The 22,310-nt window shown below is 36.4% G+C and overlaps 2 protein-coding genes across 3 annotated transcripts in view; both read left to right on the top strand.

Moving 5' to 3' along the window:
• The window catches only part of LOC149925597 (uncharacterized), a 37,267-nt gene extending 23,688 nt beyond the window's left edge, over positions 1–13,579 (top strand). Inside the window, exons 4-11 of one of the 2 annotated variants that reach the window (XM_090160666.1) lie at positions 2,519–2,612; positions 4,547–4,682; positions 5,699–5,805; positions 7,644–7,679; positions 7,742–7,912; positions 8,937–9,001; positions 9,058–9,287; positions 12,383–13,579. In XM_090160666.1, coding sequence (XP_090016792.1) covers positions 2,519–2,612; positions 4,547–4,682; positions 5,699–5,805; positions 7,644–7,679; positions 7,742–7,912; positions 8,937–9,001; positions 9,058–9,287; positions 12,383–12,546 — 1,003 coding nt within the window. In that variant the 3' untranslated portion in view covers positions 12,547–13,579. Of the gene's footprint in view, positions 1–2,518; positions 2,613–4,546; positions 4,683–5,695; positions 5,806–7,643; positions 7,680–7,741; positions 7,913–8,936; positions 9,002–9,057; positions 9,288–12,382 lie in introns of both variants that reach the window. The other variant, XM_090160665.1, reaches the window with a different exon arrangement.
• Positions 13,580–20,904: 7,325 nt separating this feature from the next.
• Positions 20,905–21,777, top strand: LOC149925596 (uncharacterized). The gene has a single exon (XM_090161788.1). It carries the CDS (start codon positions 20,905–20,907, stop codon positions 21,775–21,777), a length of 873 nt encoding a protein of 290 aa, XP_090017914.1.
• Positions 21,778–22,310: the final 533 nt, after the last annotated feature.

Raw genomic sequence — 22,310 nt, 5'->3', positions numbered from 1 at the left:
TATAAAGTCGGGATTTTTAAAATGGGCCTATAAAGTCGGGATTTTTAAAATGGGCCTATAAAGTCGGGATTTTTAAAATGGGCCTATAAAGTCGGGATTTTTAAAATGGGCCTATAAAGTCGGGATTTTTAAAATGGGCCTATAAAGTCGGGATTTTTAAAATGGGCCTATAAAGTCGGGATTTTTAAAATGGGCCTATAAAGTCGGGATTTTTAAAATGGGCCTATAAAGTCGGGATTTTTAAAATGGGCCTATAAAGTCGGGATTTTTAAAATGGGCCTATAAAGTCGGGATTTTTAAAATGGGCCTATAAAGTCGGGATTTTTAAAATGGGCCTATAAAGTCGGGATTTTTAAAATGGGCCTATAAAGTCGGGATTTTTAAAATGGGCCTATAAAGTCGGGATTTTTGAAATGGGCCTATAAAGTCGGGATTTTTGAAATGGGCCTATAAAGTCGGGATTTTTGAAATGGGCCTATAAAGTCGGGATTTTTAAAATGGGCCTATAAAGTCGGGATTTTTAAAATGGGCCTATAAAGTCGGGATTTTTAAAATGGGCCTATAAAGTCGGGATTTTTAAAATGGGCCTATAAAGTCGGGATTTTTAAAATGGGCCTATAAAGTCGGGATTTTTGAAATGGGCCTATAAAGTCGGGATTTTTGAAATGGGCCTATAAAGTCGGGGATTTTTGAAATGGGCCTATAAAGTCGGGGAATTTTGAAATGGGCCTATAAAGTCGGGGAATTTTGAAATGGGCCTATAAAGTCGGGGAATTTTGAAATGGGCCTATAAAGTCGGGGAATTTTGAAATGGGCCTATAAAGTCGGGGAATTTTGAAATGGGCCTATAAAGTCGGGGAATTTTGAAATGGGCCTATAAAGTCGGGGAATTTTGAAATGGGCCTATAAAGTCGGGGAATTTTGAAATGGGCCTATAAAGTCGGGGAATTTTGAAATGGGCCTATAAAGTCGGGGAATTTTGAAATGGGCCTATAAAGTCGGGGAACTTTGAAATGGGCCTATAAAGTCGGGGAATTTTGAAATGGGCCTATAAAGTCGGGGAATTTTGAAATGGGCCTATAAAGTCGGGGAATTTTGAAATGGGCCTATAAAGTCGGGGGATTTTGAAATGGGCCTATAAAGTCGGGGGATTTTGAAATGGGCCTATAAAGTCGGGGGATTTTGAAATGGGCCTATAAAGTCGGGGGATTTTGAAATGGGCCTATAAAGTCGGGGGATTTTAAAATGGGCCTATAAAGTCGGGGAGTATTAAGAATTTGTCAATTTAGGGAAACGTCAGGGATTTCAATTTATCTTGACACTTTTTGAAGGTAATTTTACTCTAGATCTATGACAAGTTCTATGATTATCATTTATTTTCTTGAAAATTTTGCTAATTTTTTTCAAAATTACGAAAACCTTTTTATTGAAATTTGTCTATTATTAACTTCTGATAAAAGTAAAATATAAAATGAAGTCAGGTAAAATCTTTAAAAATGGTCAGGGAAAACAGGAAATAGTCGGAATTTTAATCTCGAAATTTGGTGGCAACCCTGGGCAATTATTCTGAGCGATTAGTTGTAGGAATATAAATGGTTGAACCTCAAAAATCTCGTGAAGGGGTAGGTACATTTGTTCGAATTTCAATCGTCCGAACCGCCGAAATGACAATTGATGTTTCAATTGGACAACTTGTTTGTTTCATTCGTCCTAATCGGTAGCATCACTTGTCCGAATTCTGTCGCTAAATTAGTATTTCTTATTGCTGTTTTTTGGCCAATATAGCAGGGTTAGTACACGACCTGGAATACCTGGAAAACCTGGAAAAGTCAGGGAATTTGAAAATGTTTCTAAAAGGTCAGGGAACAGTCAGGGAATTTGAAAATGATTCCCAATGGTCAGGGAATAGTCAGGGAAATTTAAAATGACCCCAAAAATAAATCCGGAAAATAAATTTTTGAAAAATGTCTTAAAAATACATAATTAACATTTTTCAAGATTTTACCTCAAAACATAAATTTATTCTACACAAATGGTCAGGGAAATTTGGAGATTTAGTCAGGGAAAACCTGGAAATGTCAGGGAATTTTATTCCGGAAATTTCGTACGAACCCTGATATAGTAAGTGGGAATTGCGTTGAATGTTGTGGATATTTTAGGTTAGGTTAGGTTCACTTTAATGTTACTATTTTCTTATATTAACAATATTCCAACCAATTCCTAATGTTCGAAAAAACGGACAAACGATTATTCGAACAAATGAAATTCGCCGGTAAAGTTAACATAAATTGAACGGCTAAATCACCAACAAAAGTTGTGATAAATTTTTCGGGCAAATGAAATACGTTTTCGGACATACGATCCTTTTTTCCGGCATTCGGACAAATGATCATTCGGACATTTGTACCACCGTTCGGACGAATAAAATTCGAACAAATGCACCAAAATCCTCGTGATGCGTTATTATTTATATTTGACCTTCAAACGTTTGAAGTCGTCAATCTCTTTCGTTTTGTAGAGAGGAAAGAGACGCGGAAATCGCCAGGCGTCTTCAAGAGCAACTGCTTCTCGAGGAAAACAAGAAGCAACAGTCCACCGAAGAAGAAGATCAGGTAAGCGATTCTTCAGCCACGTTCACACTAGACCCTAAAACCCAGTTTAGGTCGGTTTGTATGCCAGTTTTGACCGCCGACTATAATTCTTGGTTCACACGTGCGAAATCGCTTCACCCCGGTTCGCTTAGAGCCAAGGCTTAACGCCATTTCAAATTATGACTAGAATTTTGAAAATACTAAAATGTATCCCAAAACAATTAGTTAATCATGTTTACTATACATACTGTAATATTATTGAACATAATTTAGAATTTTATTCCCATTATTTTGGAAAATATGAGCAATTTTACTTCCCCGCCTTATCGTTTTGAAAGCAGGGGCGTAGGAACGTTCTAGAAGTTGGAGGGGGCAAAGAGAAACGAAAAGGGGCCTAAAGAATGGTTTTGAATTTTTAATAGAGTGTAGCTTCTCAGAGTGCATGTGTAATTTTTACTAAGTATGTATGAGCCTTTTGAAGATTTCAACAGACCAAAAAGTTGGAGGGGGCAATAACATTAATAATAACATTAATAATAACATTAATAATAATAATAATAATAATAATAATAATAATAATAATAATAATAATAATAATAATAATAATAATAATAATAATAATAATAATAATAATAATAATAATAATAATAATAATAATAATAATAATAATAATAATAATAATAATAATAATAATAATAATAATAATAATAATAATAATAATAATAATAATAATAATAATAATAATAATAATAATAATAATAATAATAATAATAATAATAATAATAATAATAATAATAATAATAATAATAATAATAATAATAATAATAATAATAATAATAATAATAATAATAATAATAATAATAATAATAATAATAATAATAATAATAATAATAATAATAATAATAATAATAATAATAATAATAATAATAATAATAATAATAATAATAATAATAATAATAATAATAATAATAATAATAATAATAATAATAATAATAATAATAATAATAATAATAATAATAATAATAATAATAATAATAATAATAATAATAATAATAATAATAATAATAATAATAATAATAATAATAATAATAATAATAATAATAATAATAATAATAATAATAATAATAATAATAATAATAATAATAATAATAATAATAATAATAATAATAATAATAATAATAATAATAATAATAATAATAATAATAATAATAATAATAATAATAATAATAATAATAATAATAATAATAATAATAATAATAATAATAATAATAATAATAATAATAATAATAATAATAATAATAATAATAATAATAATAATAATAATAATAATAATAATAATAATAATAATAATAATAATAATAATAATAATAATAATAATAATAATAATAATAATAATAATAATAATAATAATAATAATAATAATAATAATAATAATAATAATAATAATAATAATAATAATAATAATAATAATAATAATAATAATAATAATAATAATAATAATAATCAGCTAGGCTAATACCCAAGGCACCACCTTAGGCCTAAGTCATCATGCGACTTTTGAAGCCTTTAATTCAGGTGGCCGGGTTACAATGCGTAGGAGGGTGGTGGCAAGCCCTGCATGCCACGCGATCGAGCCAACAGCTCCCTACACTAGCTATTACCGTTAACCTAGACAAGTTTTTATGGAAGGGGAAACCGAAGAACTCCCAGCAAAATTCTAGGAAGGGGCATTGCCCCCCCCCCCTGGTTCCTACGCCCCTGTTTGAAAGCGATTCTAAGAGAACCGACTTGGACGAGTTGCTTCCCGAACCAACACGAAGTGATTTCTCACGCTGGTTTTGAAAACTAGTTATCTAAAACGAAGCGATTTTAGGGGTAAGTGTGAACCTGGCTTTTGTCAGGGGTTTAAAAAAGGGTGTTTATTGATGGACGCGATCTTCCGTATTTCCGCGCAGAGGTTAGCGAGGGAATTGCAGGAGAGGGAACGATTGCTGTTGGAGCGCAAGAAGCGAGAACGAGAGCTGCAACGCGAAAGGAGGCAAGTGGAACAAGTCGGAGCTGACCTGGCGCAAGCCCCTTTGGAAGCCGCTGGTACGCTTTCGCTTTATACTCATTATCAGAAGTAAATGAACCGAAGTTGTCAGACCGCTATATTGGCCATGTTGGAGACGTTTCCCTTATCTAACCATAGTTTCAAGCATCCTTTAAAGTGACTACCGAGACTAACAAGGAGACACCCTGAAGTGTAACCCACCTATTTCGTTCGAACTCGGGGGATTGGTAGACCATGTAACTTGAAAAATCCTAAAGGGAATTTATTCAATGGGCAACCGTTTTGCCATGCCAACGAACAATGTTTTTGACAACAACAAATGGAAATTTTCCCATTGAAAATAACATGGGATTCTGACCGAACAAATTTAAAAATTTCGAAAATGCCAAAATTAGAAAAAATAGATAAAAATTGACGAAAAAAACATCAACATTGATCAACTGTTGATCAATTTGAGGTCAAAATCTCATGTTATTTTCAATGGGAAAATTTAATATTTTGTGTTGTGATAAACATTTTTCGTTGCCATGGCAAAACGGTTGCCCATTGAATAAATTCCCTTTAGGATTTTTCATGATTCATGAACGTCTACCAAACCCCCGAGTTTGAACAAAATCGGTGGGTTACACTTCGGGATGTCTCCTTGTAAGTTTTACTATCGCCACCTACCTTTTCTCGGAGGAAACAGCTAAGCACCGTATTGTTCTTACACATTGTTAGGCTTAAGTTGCATTATAATGGATAAAATAACACGTGATATGGAAATGATGCCTGTCTTTACATAATTTAAAACGCGCGCTCACGATGTTTCACGAACGTTTTAGAGCGCTCGCTTAAATTACAGAATTACATACAGCTTTAACATGGGGAATATAGTACCCACAATTATCTAGTGCAATTTATCATGAGAGTAGATGGGACTGTACATCAGCTTCTTTTAACTAGATTTCCATAAGGAAAACGCCTCCCAGTTTTCAGGTCAATTCCAATAACTACGGTTCATTTACTTCTGTCATTATTCATTTATTGAGGAGTCATCTTGTCGCCTTAGCAGCCAAAGCCAACGATTCGGGGGACATAGATTTAACGGATTTCTTGTTGGAACCACCCGTTGGATTATCCGGAGAAGAGCTTAAGAAATTCAGGGAACATCAAGACTCCGTAAGTGGAACATCCTTAGAACGCGAAAACGCTCATTTCCATCCTTTCAGGGGGGAAAGGTGCCCCTACCGTTATTTTGCACAGTTTGGCAAACTGTTTGAATAGGGGCTTCCATAAAATCCCCATCAATATCAAATATAGACTTGCAACTTGTTTTAGTTATTAGCTGAAAACTATTCTTGAGTTCTGAACCGTTAAGAGAACGGCCTAGGACTGAGCTGTAACGTCACGCAAAAGTTCTGGATAGTTCAGAACTTTTGTACGAATAGTTGTGATTCGTACGATTTGACGTACGCAGCCCGATGTGCAGACGAATTTTAGAGATTTCAACCTTGAGTTCCCACCAGTACTTGCTCTTGAGCAGGTACCATTTAGAACGGTTCCGAACGGTTCAACAAGAGGTTCTTGTCTGCGAATAGTTTGCATTTGGGTAGTTCTAGAATTTTTTTTGCCGAATTGACGGCTTTTAAAATTCATTTTGCGCGTGAAAATACCTCTACATGTTATGGTCAAAAAAGCACGCAAAGAAGGCTGTGTGCCCAAGACATGTACCTGTAGTGTCGCGCGCTAAAACATCATTTCTAAATCCGTCAATAGTGCGCATGGGCACTGGTTGAACGGTTCAGAACTCACGAATAGTTTTCAGCTATTATAGGTGGTTTCTTTTCGCCTGTTCTCGGACTAATAGTGTACTCATTTTAACCTAAAAACAGTGTTCCGAACTTCCGAAGTGGTAAATGTCAGGTGTCAAATAATGTGGCAAAAAGACATGGCGAATAATACTTTTACTGGCTAATATGCCAAAAAGTGGGAAATAATAAATTTTAATAAAAATAAAAAACATACGAAAGGAAAAATATATTTGTGCTATTTTAGATAAATATACTGTATTAGTTGTCAGGTTTTGGGCTAGAAACTCAATTATAGCCCAATCTAGTAATTTCTTTTGGCTATTTTTCAACGATTTTTCCTGAGTTGGAATTCGTCTGCTATATATTTTTAAGGTGTTTTTAATGGTTCTTTTGTGAAAAACTGAAACATTATCTCACATGTAAGTGATGCTACATCTCTGAAAGATATTATTTACATCATTTAAATGCATTTATTGATTATTAGTCACTATTTGTCACTTTTTGCCATATTTGCCACTTTATGCCACTGACATGGACTTTATTCTAAAAATGTGACATTTAGGTAACACTGCTTTTTACTCCTTCTGAAACAGTGTTAGGAGAGTAAATCGGATTTTTTCGTCTGCTAGCCAGAATTTATCTGCTTAATATCTGCCATTTTGGAAAAACGTTTTTACTCCGACTCCAAGTATTCGACACCACAGAATCGGAGTAAAATTAAGTCATAGCGTTACTCTTCTTACCTTACTCCGAAATCCCGGAACTAGCGAAAAGAAACTGCCTACTGCCACAAGTGTCATCAAAGTTTTTGCAGCAATGTACGGCAAGGGGTAAATGATAATCGGGGACGATTTTATTGAAAGTATTGGCGCCCCTCCAATAAAACTCTTCGTTACGCCGATGTATGCCACTACCGGCGAAAAAATGGCTAACCCATTCTGCGCATGCGCGTAGGTAACGTGTTAAACGACCCTGTTAGATAGCGTCTCCCGTTGAACTTATTACACAACGCCCTACATTTTTGCGTCACCTTTTTCAAATCGAAATAATAGAAATACGCCATTTTTAAAAATGGCCGCTCCTTGTGATACCTTATCGCAGTCGCTGTTATGCCTATTTTTGACGATAGTGATGGAAATAAGCGTTTGCGACCAAGCGTATACCATCAACACTCAATCTTAATATCTGAGTTTTGAACTAATTCAGGAGCTGGCTCGACTTCTACAAGAACAAGAATCGAAGGTAAGATGGATCTTTTAGTATTTCTACGAGAGTGGTTTGGTTACTTATCCTGTCGTAATCAGAGGAGAGGCGTCCACGCGAGGGACCGGCAAATGGCCATCGAAGCCCAGGACATGGAACTAGCTCGAGTGCTGCAAGAACAGGAGAAAGCCCGTTTGGAAAAAGCCAAGCAGAAGAGAGCTCGCGAAAAGAGCCGCTTAAAAGCCACGTTACAGCAGCAACAACTTGATATGGTGGGTAAAAGGGACAATTTCTTACCACGAGTAACAAAATAAGCTTTAGCATGGCGCTTGTTATTCTGTCAACGAATATTAAGTACCGTTCTTACGTTTATTATGTTACTTATGGTAATAATAATAATAATTATCAGCTAGGCTAATACATAAAGCGACTTTTGAAGCCATTAATTCAGGTGGCCGGGTTACAATGCGTAGGAGGGTGGTGGCAAGCCCTGCATGCCACGCGAGCCAAACACTCAATATTACCGTTAACCTCAAGTTCTTAATAATTATAAATATATACGAGTTAAAATTTATATCGTTTTTTTTTTCAATATCAACATAACTTAAAATAGAAAAGTATAACACTTCCTATTCTCACGATGCTAATTTTTTTAATGATAGCTTGTTTTGCTAATGACCGTATAAATAATCACGTGGTTAAGGACTCTCTGCGAGCTGTTGGTAGTCGTTGGAAATGTTAGGGCTCTCAAGCATGCTTTTTAGGTGCCTATCGCTTCCAGTTATAACGGCCCGTGATTACATAATTTGACCCGGGGCCCGAAATGTCTCGGCACGGCCCGAGGGGTCCGACATTCGTACCAATCCTGTACATTCTGGAGAATAAAGATTTTAGGAATCTTGAAAATCCCAAAATCTGAGCGAAAGTCAGTTCCGAAATCAGCCTTAAAATCAGAAATTCCGTACGCAATATTTTCAAATGTCTGACCACTTGGTACAGACTACGCCATAAATCAGCGAGACTGATCAATTCAGTGTTATACTTAATAATAATAATCAGCTAGGCTAATACCCAAGACACCACCTTAGGCCTAAGTCATCGAGCGACTTTTGAAGCCATTAATTCAGGTGGCCGGGTTACAATGCGTAGGAGGGTCGTGGCCAGCCCTTCATTCCACGCGAGCCAACATCTCCCTACACTAACTATTACCGTTAACCTCAACAAGTTTTTAATTACTTACGTTATTACCCAAGAGTCTAAATGAACCGCTAAAGAACGTATTTTTCACTTTGATAGGAACGTATCGAAGATCCCGAAAACCGAGGCAAACATCGCCACAAAGAAACGGATTCTTCCAATAGGTAGAAACCATTCGCCATTTTGTTTGAACAGCCTGTTAATTGTATCGCGATTGAAGGTCGACTGACGGCTCCGAGTCGGAATTGGGCGAGACGAGTCGCGGAGTGCCGAACGTAGCCATGATGCTGGATCCCACTTACAGTCGAAGGAGCGTCTCCAAGGGTTCTTTGGAAAGGCCGGCCAGTCATCACAGTTTGGGCAGCTTGGGTCTTCCGTCTCAAGGCAGCTCTTCCCTCGAAGACAGCAACACTCCCTCACCAATCAAGTCACCCTCCACGCAATCAACAAGTAAGATAAATACTTACCTAGAAATTTTAATTATTGGGAAATTTGTTTCTAAACCGGCAACGATGGAAGCGATGGGTAAATTATATAATTTCTAGGGCTGTGCGGGTAGTGCTTTTTCGGGTTCGGGTCGGGTGCGGGTAAATCAGAAATATTTCTTTAGGGTATCGGGTCGGGTAGCCAATTTTTATCGGGTATTCGGGTATTTAAGCCTAAGCAAAATAACTATTCGGATACTAAAAATAACGGGTAATTATCGGGTAGTTACATTATTTAAGGGAATTAAATAATTAAACTTTTATTTATCCAAAATTCAAAAACAATCCTTTTTAGTATTTTAGTACAGTTTCATTAGAGACATATGTTGAAATATCACATTTTAGCTGTAAAATATGATAAAATTTGGCGGCAAAATTTGAATACCCGAATATTTGGTGGGAAATTTGAATACCCGAATATTTGGCGGGAAAAAATTTAATACCCGATCACTTTCGGGTAATTAAAAATTTAAATATCGGGTATCGGGGCGGATACCCGACCCGATACCCGACCGACTATCGGGTCGGGTATCAATACCCGCACAGCCCTAAAATGAATTTCCACGCTTTTCACTTTATGTTGAAAACTTCTTTTTCTACTTCTGGGGAATGATTATGTCCAAACTATTAGCTCCTTTCTCCTAAAAAAATTAAATCTAAAATTGACCTAGTAAATAATTGCCCTGTATTTACGACAAGATGAGCTTCGTCTTTAAACAAGTCCTAGACTCTTGAATCTAATTTATTTGTTTGTACTGTCCTGGTAACCACCACGTATAGGCTTTGCCTCTGTGGTTGCATGCGAAGTTTGTCTTTTTGCAAGATAAATATTACCATTATTATTATTATTATTATTATTATTATTATATAGGCCTCATACCTTAGATTCGAAATCCAATGCCTCGCGCGTAGTTAATAGCGTTTACCAACTTCCTGTCGGAACTTCGAAAAAATAGTTCCCTAGCTACTATGGTAATTAACCAACTATAGATAGCAACCGGTGGAGCCTTTCGGAGGTCATGTGCCGGCAGTGGGTAATGGCTTCGTTAGGATTCGAATCTAGGTACTTCGCTCGAATTCAACACGTCAAATTTTAATCGTAAATTATAACATATTTTCGATTGAACAAGAAATAAGGGGGCAAGAATGTATTTATTTATACTCGGGGAGAATGAATATGTCGAGATTATTTTTAGCGTTTCTCCAATTCCAGCCGTTGGGGCCCCCGGTATGCTCCTCCGCTTTAATTAAATTAAATAATACTGCAATCTCATTGGTTCTTAAAATTGACGTTTTTCGACGCGATTAACGCTGCTGCGATGACGCAAAAAATAAGAATGCCTCCTTTTTGTCCCCCCCCCCCCTCTTAGCGGGGTTAGGGCCTCAACATGTCCGTCGATAGTCTCGACATATTCATTCTACCTGAGTATAAAGAAATACATTCTTGATAAGGGTAACGACTATTATTATCATTGGGAAGAATGAATAGGCCGTAAAGGCCGACTACATAAATCTTCGGTTTACTCCGTCTTTCACTGGAAGTAGGCTTACTGCAATACACGTGTGCCAACAGTGCCATGCAGTCAGCTTACTTCCAGTGAAAGACAGAATAAACCGAAGATTTATGTAGTCGGCCTTTAAGTAAAGTCATTCCTATAATCACCATATAAGCAGGATTGCCACAGTACCTTTTAAACCTGGAATTCCTGAAAAAGTCCGCAAATTTGAATATTGGTCGAAAAGTCAGAAAACTTAAGAAATTTGTCTAAGAAACAGGGATTTTAATTTCAGTTTTCTGAAACATTACAAAATAAGTCGGGCAAAACATAGAAAAGTTAGGGAATTTGAATCAGGAAAAATCTGTGGCCACTCTGAAAAGTAACATAACAAAATAATGGCATAAGGTTGTAGCCTATAACTTTCTCAGAGTATTCATCTTTACTTCTACTTTCTTAACAAAAGACAAATTATTCTAAGGATAAGTAAATCCCTAAGTGGGAAGGTGGGCTGAAGACACTCCCAAAGACTATTGGTCAGCCAAATGTAGGTTGATATTAATACCCCCCCCCCCCCCCCCCGCCAAGCCAAAGTGTTTTCAATAATAAATTAGGTACTTTTGTTTTGTTTTGTTATTTGTCCAGGATTACAGTCATACGAAAAGTTTTAACCGCAATTTATTATTTAGAAACATATGATAAATGTAAAATTGTTTCTTGACAGCAATTTTTACAACGGAAAATACGACATATTTCGAGATTTTGGTACGTGTTGGATGAGGTAGGACTGATGACGAAATGTATTTCACGGCAAGATATTACTAAATTTAATACAAGAAAAATTGAGTAAAAGAGAATCAGAAGAACGCACAACACAACCCCAGTGAAATTTTGACTAGGTTAAGTAACCGAAAGCAACAGTAAAACAATTTTCTGTCTAAAGCAAAACTACAACCGATAAGCAAGTTCCAAACTCAAAGTAAATCTGGACTCGTAAACGAAGTATTGGCGCCTCACGGCGCCGCGCACTCACTTCGCTCGACCGCTGGGGGCTAATCAAGCTGTGCCATCTATAACGCGACCTAGAGGACAGTACCTAGTATAGTCTCTTAAACAAGGGAGAGCGACTGAGAGATGAATCGATCCTACACGGAGTTTTCCTTCCTCCTGGGTGCATATATTAACCCCACCGACGGACATCGTATCCAGTGAAATAGTACCAAGTATCTAGCAAATTTCCGCCGTAAAAATCACATTTTCGGTTTGCACACTTTTTAAAAAAAAATTACTATCTTGTCGTTAAATCTAATTCGTCATCAGTCCTACCTCATCCAACACGTACAAATATCTCGAAATATGTCGTATTTCCGGAGGTAAAAATTGCTGGCAAGTAACAATTTTATATTTATCTTTCTAAATAATAAATTGTGGTTAAAACTTTTTGCATTATTGTAATCCTTGAAAAATAAAAAACCAAAAAAAAATAAACAAAACCCAAAACGACCTATTGTTAAAAATAGGCAATTTGGATTTAGGAAGTTTAATGTGTTTTATGTTATTATAGGCAGTTCTCCATTGTTGGAAACTTTGCGGCAAGATTATTTGGACCAGTTGGCAGAAGATAATGACCCTGTACCTCCTTACATGCCTATTCAGGGTCAAAGAAGGGTTGCTTCCTTAGAAAAGACTAAAAAGAAGAAAAGTAGGGATTCGTGCAAAGCGCAATGATAATGCAATTCTACATACCTTAAAAATATTTGAAATCAAGGTAAATTTGATTCTTGTACATGATCTAGAATAACAAGTCACAATAACCAACGCTCTAGGACCCAGTTAAAAAAGGGTTAACTAATACTTATATTAATCGAAAGTTAATAACTCAAATAAGGGATTTTACCCTTTATAAATGAAATATTCAATTTAAATATGAAATTGCTAGTCTTAAAACTTGTTACGATGTTATATTTTGAGTTTTATATTTGTATTGCGTCTTAAGTTAGGCAAAGGCTAGAGCTATGCTATGACTAAGCCTTGTCTAATGAATTTTTAATATTCTTACAACATCTATACGTTGCTACAAATGATTAACAATTATCATTAATCGTATTTCTACATACTCATTTATGTGCCAATTTTTTTTCGGGGCTTCTTTTTTAACGGTAAAGGTTTTTAAACTTCTTTTATTGACAGTATTTATTAACTTTTGAATGTTATTTTTTGGTAACTTTACAATATATTTTCATAACTATCCTTTTTATCGAAACTAAAACATTAAAAGTTTAACAATATAATAGGTAGCTCTTAAAATGTGAAAGGAGCTAAGATTTTTTGTGGGAAATACAGGTCTTCCGCTACTGATGCCATCTGGCGGGTATATTAGCTTTAAAATTTAAAATATTCCGAAAAATATAGATTTAACAGCTAATTGAAAATATGAAGTAAATTGTATTTTTATAGAATATTATGTAAGAAAATATATATGATATCATGGTAATCTAGATTACTGCACCAATATAGACTAATTTTAAAAAATTCTCATGTTTTTTGGCATTTTACTCGTAAAGAAGTTTACGTTGTCATTCCATATGAATCTCATACTCGATTGAAAGAAGCGTAAATATGCGATAATTAAATATTCAGTCCATAGTCGCGCTAGATGTACATATATTTGTCAAATATATTTTGTTTTTGTACATAGCATTTTTGCTTTGGCATTAAATATTTTTTGTAATTTTGAAAAACTGTGAAAGGCTTATTAGCGAGAAAAGGCATACAAATTGAAAGTGAAAAACATTTAATATAATTTAATTTATAGCATCATTTCATTACGTAAAAGATTAATTTACATAAAAAATAAATGTCATATTTTAGAAATTTATATAACCCTAACTCCCCCTTTTGATAGTCTTTGTATTTAGAATGAAATTAAATACCTAACTAACAATAGAAAAGATTTTAAAAGAAAATATCCGATAATTCGAACCAAATAGAACAACACTTGCCTGCTGTAACATAAGTTTTTTATCTACGTATCAGTTTCATATCAAAAGTTCTAACAGTGCTTCAAACATAATATTGTATTTTCGTAAGACTAACCGAAACCATATTTTGACACCAAGGAATAGATAACTCAAAAATTCAATAGCAAAAAAGATGCGATTTCTATTAAAAAATTAAATCACTCTAATAGCCAGAAAACTTCAATAATTAAATGGTCAAAAATTTAAAAAGCAAAAAAGATTTTAATTTGTATGTTTTATTTAAATTATAAAATTTCAATTTAAGCCTAGAATGAGTTTTTCCATAGTTAGCCTTTTAAATGTAATACATTTTGGAGGGTTTTTTGTGGGATACAGCGGTATTAGGGTCCAAACAGATGTCCGGTTTCATCCTCTGGCCTGAAGCGAGTAATCAGGGTTGAGAACTTGAGATGTGTAACGGCCACGTCAACGGGGTGATACGTGGGGACACCCGTAGCGGAAGTATTTCGACCACCCGTTGGGAAATTGGTGGTCGTTCTCACACGGCCCTCCACTTTCTCTGCCTCCCATAGGCAATGGATTACAGGACTACGCAAATAGCCCCGACTCGCACCATGTGGAGTTGATTGTTTTTTTTCGCCGGTCTAAAAGTGTACTCTTTTTACCCTACAACATTTTATTCGCCTGTTCCGGGGATAATTACTCCGGCCTATAAACTATTTACTTGTTCCCGAGTATTAGGGCATGGACTAAATATTGTACACATTATTTAGTCCATGATTAGAGCTACTCTTTTTACTCCTGAAAAGGAGGTGTAAAGGAGTAAATCTGATTTTGTCGTCTGCTAGGCAGAATTTATCTGCTAAAAAAGCCACAGGCAGCCATTTTGGAATAACGTTTTTACTCAGACTCAAATTATTCGCCACCACCGAATAATAATAAAATGACGTCATAGCGATACTCTTCTTATTCTACTCCGAAAGAAACCACCTTGTGTATACAATCAGGGTTGCCAGGGTACCTGGAATTCCTGGATAAGTCAGGGAATTTGAATAGGGGTCGAAAAACAGGGTATTTGAGAAATTAGCCTTAATCAGGGATAAGTCAGGGAATTTTAAATATTAATTTAAAAATCAGGTAAAAGTCGGAATTTTAAAATTGTCTAAAAATTGGGATAAATTCGGTGAATTTTAATAGTCTAAAAATCAAGGAAAATTCGGAATTTTAAAAATCAGTCTTAAAATCAGGGAAATGCCAGGAAATTTTTTCGATTGCAAATAGGAAACCTTTTCTAAAATTTGTAGTTTAAAAATAGAAAATAAGTCAGGGAAAACCTCCGGAGATGGTCAGGAAATTTGAATATGAAAAAACGGTGGCTACCCTGACTATTTAAGTTTTGTTGCAAAATGTGGTAAAAGAAGGTACATGCTTCCAAGCAAATAATAAAATAACATAATAAGTGCTATTTACATGAGTACTACACTCATAGGTGTACATTATATACTTCTGTATTACGAATTTTTCTAATTAACCATTTAATGATACTGTTATTAATTTAATTTTTGAAGTATTTAAAACATTCCTTAATTGTGCACCATTATAGAATTTCTTTTAATCAAAAGCTATTAACCTAATTCTTGAGTTACCATATACTTGCACTAAAAGTATGTGTGGTTTCGTTTCTTTATAGTTGTTAATTTAATTCCCAATATATCCAAAGCTAGAAATGTCAATGTCCTCTGAAGTTCGTAAAGGCTTTCACTTTTCGTTATCGCTCCGTCGAGGAATAGAATCTTAATTTAGTTTTAATAGCTCGTAATCACCTTATTACTATAAAACACAAAACTGGTTTCTGATCTTTAATTGAATAACAATTTATGTAGTATTGCTTGCGAAATTTAGACCCACAATTCGGAAATTTATAATTCTTCCTAATAGAAAATTTAATTTAAAGTATTTTATTCATCCCATTTATTTTAATTATTTCAATTTGGAAATAAAATTAAAAGATCGTTGAAGGCATAACGTTTGTTTCGAAATCGTTACAATAAATGTCCAATCTTCTAGCGTTAAAGTAATTAAAAAGATTGGTAGGCATTTATCCTTTATAAGCACGCTTAGATAACAGCACCGCCATCTATGGGCTTTAAAAATAACTGTTAGGACCGTGCTTGTCACGACTAATGGAAGCCTAAGCTAACGTCATAGGTCACAGAGGTCACACTAAGGTATGACGTTTAACTGCGCATGTGTCCGGTATTATTGAAAGTTTTTGAAACACTCTTATTCTTGCCCTCTTGAGCAAACTAGGAAATGCAACCTCCTAAAAGTTCTATAAAACAAATTCGGCGACTCTCTAGGAAGTATTAAAACACAAGAGTTTCGACGTGGAAGCTGCTCTTTATATGGTTCTTGTATTAGACTGTTTTTCCAAAGGGTAAAAACACCCCAATAGTGAGAGCGTCTACGCAAAAACTTTCGTTATGCTTGTTTTCCCACTAGCGCGCGAGTAGTGACGCGTAAATGCTTGTTTTCCACTAGCGCGAGTAGTGACGCGTAACTCAATTTTGGGACGCACATAAATAAAAATGCATTATTACGCGCGCTAGTGGAAACCAAGCATAATGTTTCGTTTCCACTAGCGCGAGTAGTGACGCGTAACTCAATTTTGGGACGTACATAAATAAAAATGCATTATTACGCGCGCTAGTGGAAACCAAGCATAATGTTTGGTTTCCACTAGCGCGCGTAGTAACGGTGCGTCATTCTACTTTGGGACGTACAAAGGGTTTAATGCGCGTTAAAAAACAAATAACATTATGACGGGCGCTAGTGTGAACAATAATAATCAGCTATGCTAATACCCTTGGCACCACCTTAGGCCTAAGTCATCAAGCGACTTTTAAAGCCATTAATTCAGGTAGCCGGATTACAATGCGTAGGAGGGTGGTGGCCAGCCCTGCATGTCACGCGAGCCACAGCACCCCCTATAAAAGTTTTTATGGAAGGGGAAACCGAAAAGCTCGGGGGAAACCCCTTAAATTTTTGTGTCGACCGGAAAAACTTGCAATAACCAAGCTTTAAGGCCTAAAGCATTTTCTTTACGCGCTTCAAAACGTTTTTACGTCTCAAAGTTAAGTGACGCGCGTTAATGGAAACCCATTATTAGCCTTGGTTTCCACGTTTTGACGCGCGTAAAGCTTGTTTTCCACTAGCGCGCGTCATAATGTAATTTTCTTTACGCGCGCAAAAACGTTTGAACGTTTCAAAGCTGAGAAACGCGTCGTTGCGCGCGCCAGTGGAAAACAAGCTTAAGCCTTGGTTTCCACGTTTTGACGCGCGTAAAGCTTGTTTTCCACTAGCGCGCGGCATAATGTTATTTTCTTTACGCGCGCAAAAACGTTTGAACGTTTCAAAGCTGAGAAACGCGTCGTTGCGCGCGCCAGTGGAAAACAAGCTTAAGCCTTGGTTTCCACGTTATGACCCGCGTAAGGAACAATACATTATAACGCGCCCTTGTGGAAACCAAGCTTTACGGATATTTTTTGAGTCGACGCTCGCCATAGCCCCTTTTTTGCATTTACCTTTGACTTGGTTTGACCTGAATATGGATTCAGTGATCCCCAGCTTTTGTTTACCAGAGTTGTAAATAGTAGCAGTCTACCAACACACACGGACTTTAGAGTATTGTTTTGTGTATTAGTTTTAAGCCTTTAGAGGAAATGTATTTTTTGGCACAAAGATTTGCATAGAAATCTCTCTGGGCCAGGCAAAATGGAAAATATTAAATTGGGAGTAGGTTTTCTATATCAAGTCATTCTCAATTTGTCACGTACGGTGTCACCCAAGGCTATTGGCAACGTTATTAGATTTTCCCAATTAATAAAAGGTAGAAATAAGAAGTTTAAATTCGATGGCAGTGTAAAGAAAAAATTAAATTCCCATTGGTATCAGATAAGTAATAGAAAGAAAAACAGAATTTAATGAAACAATCTGTAAATTTATCTCTCACGAATATAAAATTTCAATTCTGAGTTTCTTTTTTCCGAATATTTTATGGAGCTATGGCCAAACTAATGACCATAACAGCTCCCAAAGAGATAAAATAGGCACACTTAAAGATAGTAGTCGTCTTTTTAAAATTTATTGAAATCAAAAAGGCCTCTGTTATTAGAGATAGCCATGAATCTATCAGATTCTTTGAAAAAAAGTGACTTTAGTGGAGAGTATGGTGCCTTCTATTAATGGCAAAGGAAGCTAAAATTCAAAATAGCGAAATGATAACGTCGTCCGAGACCCATTGATTAATCAGGTGCGAGATGTGTTACGGCCACGCCAACGGGGGGATAGGGTTGGGACCCCCGTGGCGGAAGTATGACAACCACCCGTTGGGGGATTAGTGGTCGTCCTCACACGGCCATCCACAATCTCTGCCTCCCAGACGCTTGGGATTACAGGAGTACGCCACTACTCCCGGCTAATTCATGTTATTGACCAATTTACAAACGTCGGCTCGACGTGAAATAGCTCTTTTTTTCAACAGATGTCGCTAGCGTCAAAATCAAAACAAGATGCTTACGCTATATTTCGACCCAAAAGATGGGACGTAAAAGTACCCCTCGCGTTGATTGGCTCGTTTGTAAATTTGTCAATAACTTAAATTATAGTAATTTTAACAATATATTTTATATGCGATATATAATTTAGGTTAAAGTCCACTAACAATTGTAAGTAGAGTATAGTTATATTATTTATAAATGGTTCTCTGACGACGTTATCGTTTCGCTATTTTTAATTTTAGCTTCCTTGGCCATTAATAGATGGCACCACGCTCTCCAATAAAGTCGTGTTTTCGAAGAATCGTCTATATTCATTGCCATCTCTAATAACACGGGCCTTATCATAATAAAGATGACAATGATAGAGCCGGCAGCTACCTTAACTTAAATGTGTGAGGGAATAGCAGATAACTTTTGGATATACAGGTGCTTCAAAAGGTTATGCAACATTTTTAATTAGTTGTAGGGGGTGAGTTGAGAAGTATGCCTGTTTTTTCCCCATTCTCCTACGATGAGTTAAAAGAGCGCCAGAGAGCTTCAAAGAGTGGCCTATACTAGCCCCGGGAAGTAGGCTGCAACCAGCGCAAAACCAAGCAGCAGGGACTTTAAATATTGTTTAAGTTTCCATTTTTACGCTGGTTACCTCGATTTGTTTACAAAGTCCTTTTTTACCAATCACACGAACCCAAACCTTAATGTTCGCGTTTCCCTTGAGCCCTGCTGCTTGGATTTGTGCTTGTTGCAGCCTACTTCCAGGTGCTAGTAGGCCACACTTTGAAGCTCTCTGGCGCTCTTTTAACTCATCTTAGGAAAATGGGGAAAAACAGGCATACTTCTCAACTCACTCCCTACAACTCCCTAAAATTTTTGCATCACCTTTTGAAACACCCTGTATAGCAAAAATAGCCCAAGTGGAAATTATTTCATCATATAACAATATTTACACCAGTGGTTCACAAACTGTGTAACAAGGAACACCTGGGTTACACGGAATCATTTTGGGGCAAATAATGTGTTAATAACCCATTAACGCTACCTGGAGTATACATTTTCTTATGTGATGGGAGCGTCTGAATCATTGAGTAGGGTCCGGAATCCATACGCCACTTGGAATGCTTAAAATCGCGGCAGATTTTCGTGTCGATGTGGCTGACGGTTTTTTTGACGTCACTATGTTAACTTAACAAACAACAACGTGAGAGGGGAGCGCGCGCAGAGGGGATTTTTTATCTCGTAGGCGGGGCCAAAGCCGTCAGAGAGATCTTACCATACGCGATACGCCAGGATAAGCACATTGAGTTGGGAATATTAATCTAGAGATCCAATCAAATCTGCTCCCCGTGAAACAAGTTTTTGAAAATTACAAATGTGCCGTCTCCTCTAAAATGACGAGAAAACTTTATCATATGACCCGTGGCGCCATCCATTATTTTTTTAAAAAACTATTTTTGCCGGAAAACGCGTCTTATTTGAACGAACCATTGAGAGATAGACGGCGGCACGGGTAGAATGATTAAGTTTCCTCGTCATTTGGGAGCAGACGGCAGTATTCTTATTTTTAAAATACTTCTTTCGCGAAATACTGAAATCCGACGTTTTGATTGGACCTCTAGATTAATATTCCCAACTCAATGGATAAGCATTCCAAGTAGAGGTATGGATTCCTGGTTGGGAATAAAGTATTTTATAAGCCACCATTTTTAACTGCTGTGGCTGGATTCTCGAGGAACACATTTTTGAAATCCTGCATCGACGCTCACATTTTTCAAAAATATGTATTTTTTAAATATCGAGCTCTTCGGTTTCCCCTTTCCATAAAAACTTGTCGAGGTTAACGGTTATAGTCAGGCCGGATAGTTTTAAAGCCCGCTAGATAAGCCGTTACGCCATCTAGACTCGTTTCGGTCGCGAATTGAATGGAAGTTGTCAATAAGGGAGGCTAATAATAATAATAATAATAATAATCAGCTAGGCTAATACCCAAGGCACCACCTTAGGCCTAAGTCATCATGCGACTTTTGAAGCCCTTAATTCAGGTGGCCGGGTTACAATGCGTAGGAGGGTGGTGGCAAGCCCTGCATGCCACGAGATCGAGCCAACAGCTCCCTACACTAACTATTACCGTTAACCTAGACAAGATTTTATGGAAGGGGAAACCGAAGAACTCGGGGGAAAACCCCTTAAACCAGTGGGGAGAGAACTTGCAAACTCAACGCGGAAGGAGTTGTTCCGAGTTTTCACCCAGTGCCACAAGCTGGGATCGAACCCGGCTCCTCTTGCTGCGAGGCGAAAGTGCTAACCACTCCACCACCCCACCTTAATGTACCTATACCGCAATGTACTAACTAAAAAAAAAAGTCCTTTATAGTACTATTAGTAAATCTGAATATATATGATCATTTCACTTTTAGTATAATTTGTTATTCTTCTCCCTGCATTTTTTCTCTCTCGACTGTGCTGCCATCTGGTGAGCCGCTTCGTTAAAAAGGGGCTGTAATACATCTGATGTAGAACTATATCAGCTATTTTTCTCAGAACTGGACCGCATGCACCATAATCAGACCATTATTTATACTGATGGATCTGTAAGGGATGATATTGGCTGTGCAGGTGCCAGTTTTTGCATTCTGGACATGAGGGTAGACAACCAAACTTTGGTGGACCCGGGCCATTCCATTAGTACCGTGGAACTGTTTGCGATCAACCAAGCATTGCGGTATGCTCAGAGGAATTCCATTGGAGATATAATCATATGTTCCGATTCTAAATCAGCTCTCATCATGCTCTCTGGTTTTAATTCAGATCCCCAAGTTTTAACTTTTCGGGCCTTGAGTGCTACATACAAGGGCAAAATCTCATTGTTATGGTGTCCTTCACATATAGGAGTGCCGGGTAATGTTGCTGCGGACCGCTGTGCCGACATTTCTAACATCTCTTGTCCCCCTCTAATTTCAGTGTTTCTCCCAAATTCTAAATCTTGTCTGAAATTGCGTTGTACTAAATTGTTTAATGACATATGGACTTCTGAATGGAAAAAATTTGTGCAAAGTCGTGCTCAGGGTTTTTATAAATCTGATCCCACCAGTGACGTCATTTCTGCTTTGAGACTTCCACGTTGGAAGGACTCCCTCATTGCCAGGTTCATATGCGATCGTTTACCTACAAATGAAAGACTATATAATATAAATTTGCGATCTTCCAACATATGCTCAAGCTGTTCTTATGATAAGGTGCAGTCTGTGGATCATCTTCTTTTCACTTGTGAGAGTGGTAAAAAAATTCGACCTAGGCTCCTGGGTTCTCTAGTCACCGGCAAATATGATACAAATACAAATGGTGTAAAAAAATCAGTTCAGCATGGAGACCTGGCGATTATTAACGATCTTTGTGACATTTTTAAAGTGGCGAAAATCAATTAATGTTAAGTTCCTACCTTTGTTTTGCCTAGTTTTTTAATTGGCTGTCATTAGATTTCGTCCGTTGTCAGTTTTTTCTATTTTCGTTTTTGTTTTTTAATTTTTCCTCTTCTTTGTTCTGGTGCTAAGTCCTTTTATGTAATTTTGGAGTGTGTGGTGCGAAGACCCCGCTGTCATAGGCACCAAATAAATATCTTTCTTATTTTGAAAAAAAAAAAGGCTGTATCTCTATACAAGTCACTAATAAAATCTTGAATCTTTGGCTCTAGAAATACTATATTCCCAACTCAATGGTCTGCATGGTTAGTTATGTCTAACTTTTTATCCCGACTTCGCGAGCCCTTTAGCACCAATATGTAATACAATAATTGTTAAATTGACCTCCCGATGGGTGAAGCTCCGAGGAAAATGTTTAAGAATCATTAATGACATGTCGTTATTTCACTGTGAACAATATTTTGTTTAAAAAGTTACATAACTCTTAAACTCTCTAACCTATAGAGTTAGAATTAGACTTAAGTTAAAAGGAACCACCT

Source organism: Leiobunum rupestre, chromosome 10 (assembly GCF_980474605.1).
Source record: "Leiobunum rupestre chromosome 10, qqLeiRupe1.1.hap1, whole genome shotgun sequence".
Classification (NCBI taxonomy): Eukaryota; Metazoa; Arthropoda; class Arachnida; order Opiliones; family Sclerosomatidae; genus Leiobunum; species Leiobunum rupestre.
The sequence above is the reverse complement of the archived record's forward strand: the minus strand, read 5'-3'. Positions and strand labels throughout refer to the sequence as shown.

Excerpts from the sequence above, each read along its gene's own strand:
- LOC149925596 (XM_090161788.1), top strand. The coding sequence starts at position 20,905 with ATGCACCATAATCAGACCATTATTTATACTGATGGATCTGTAAGGGAT.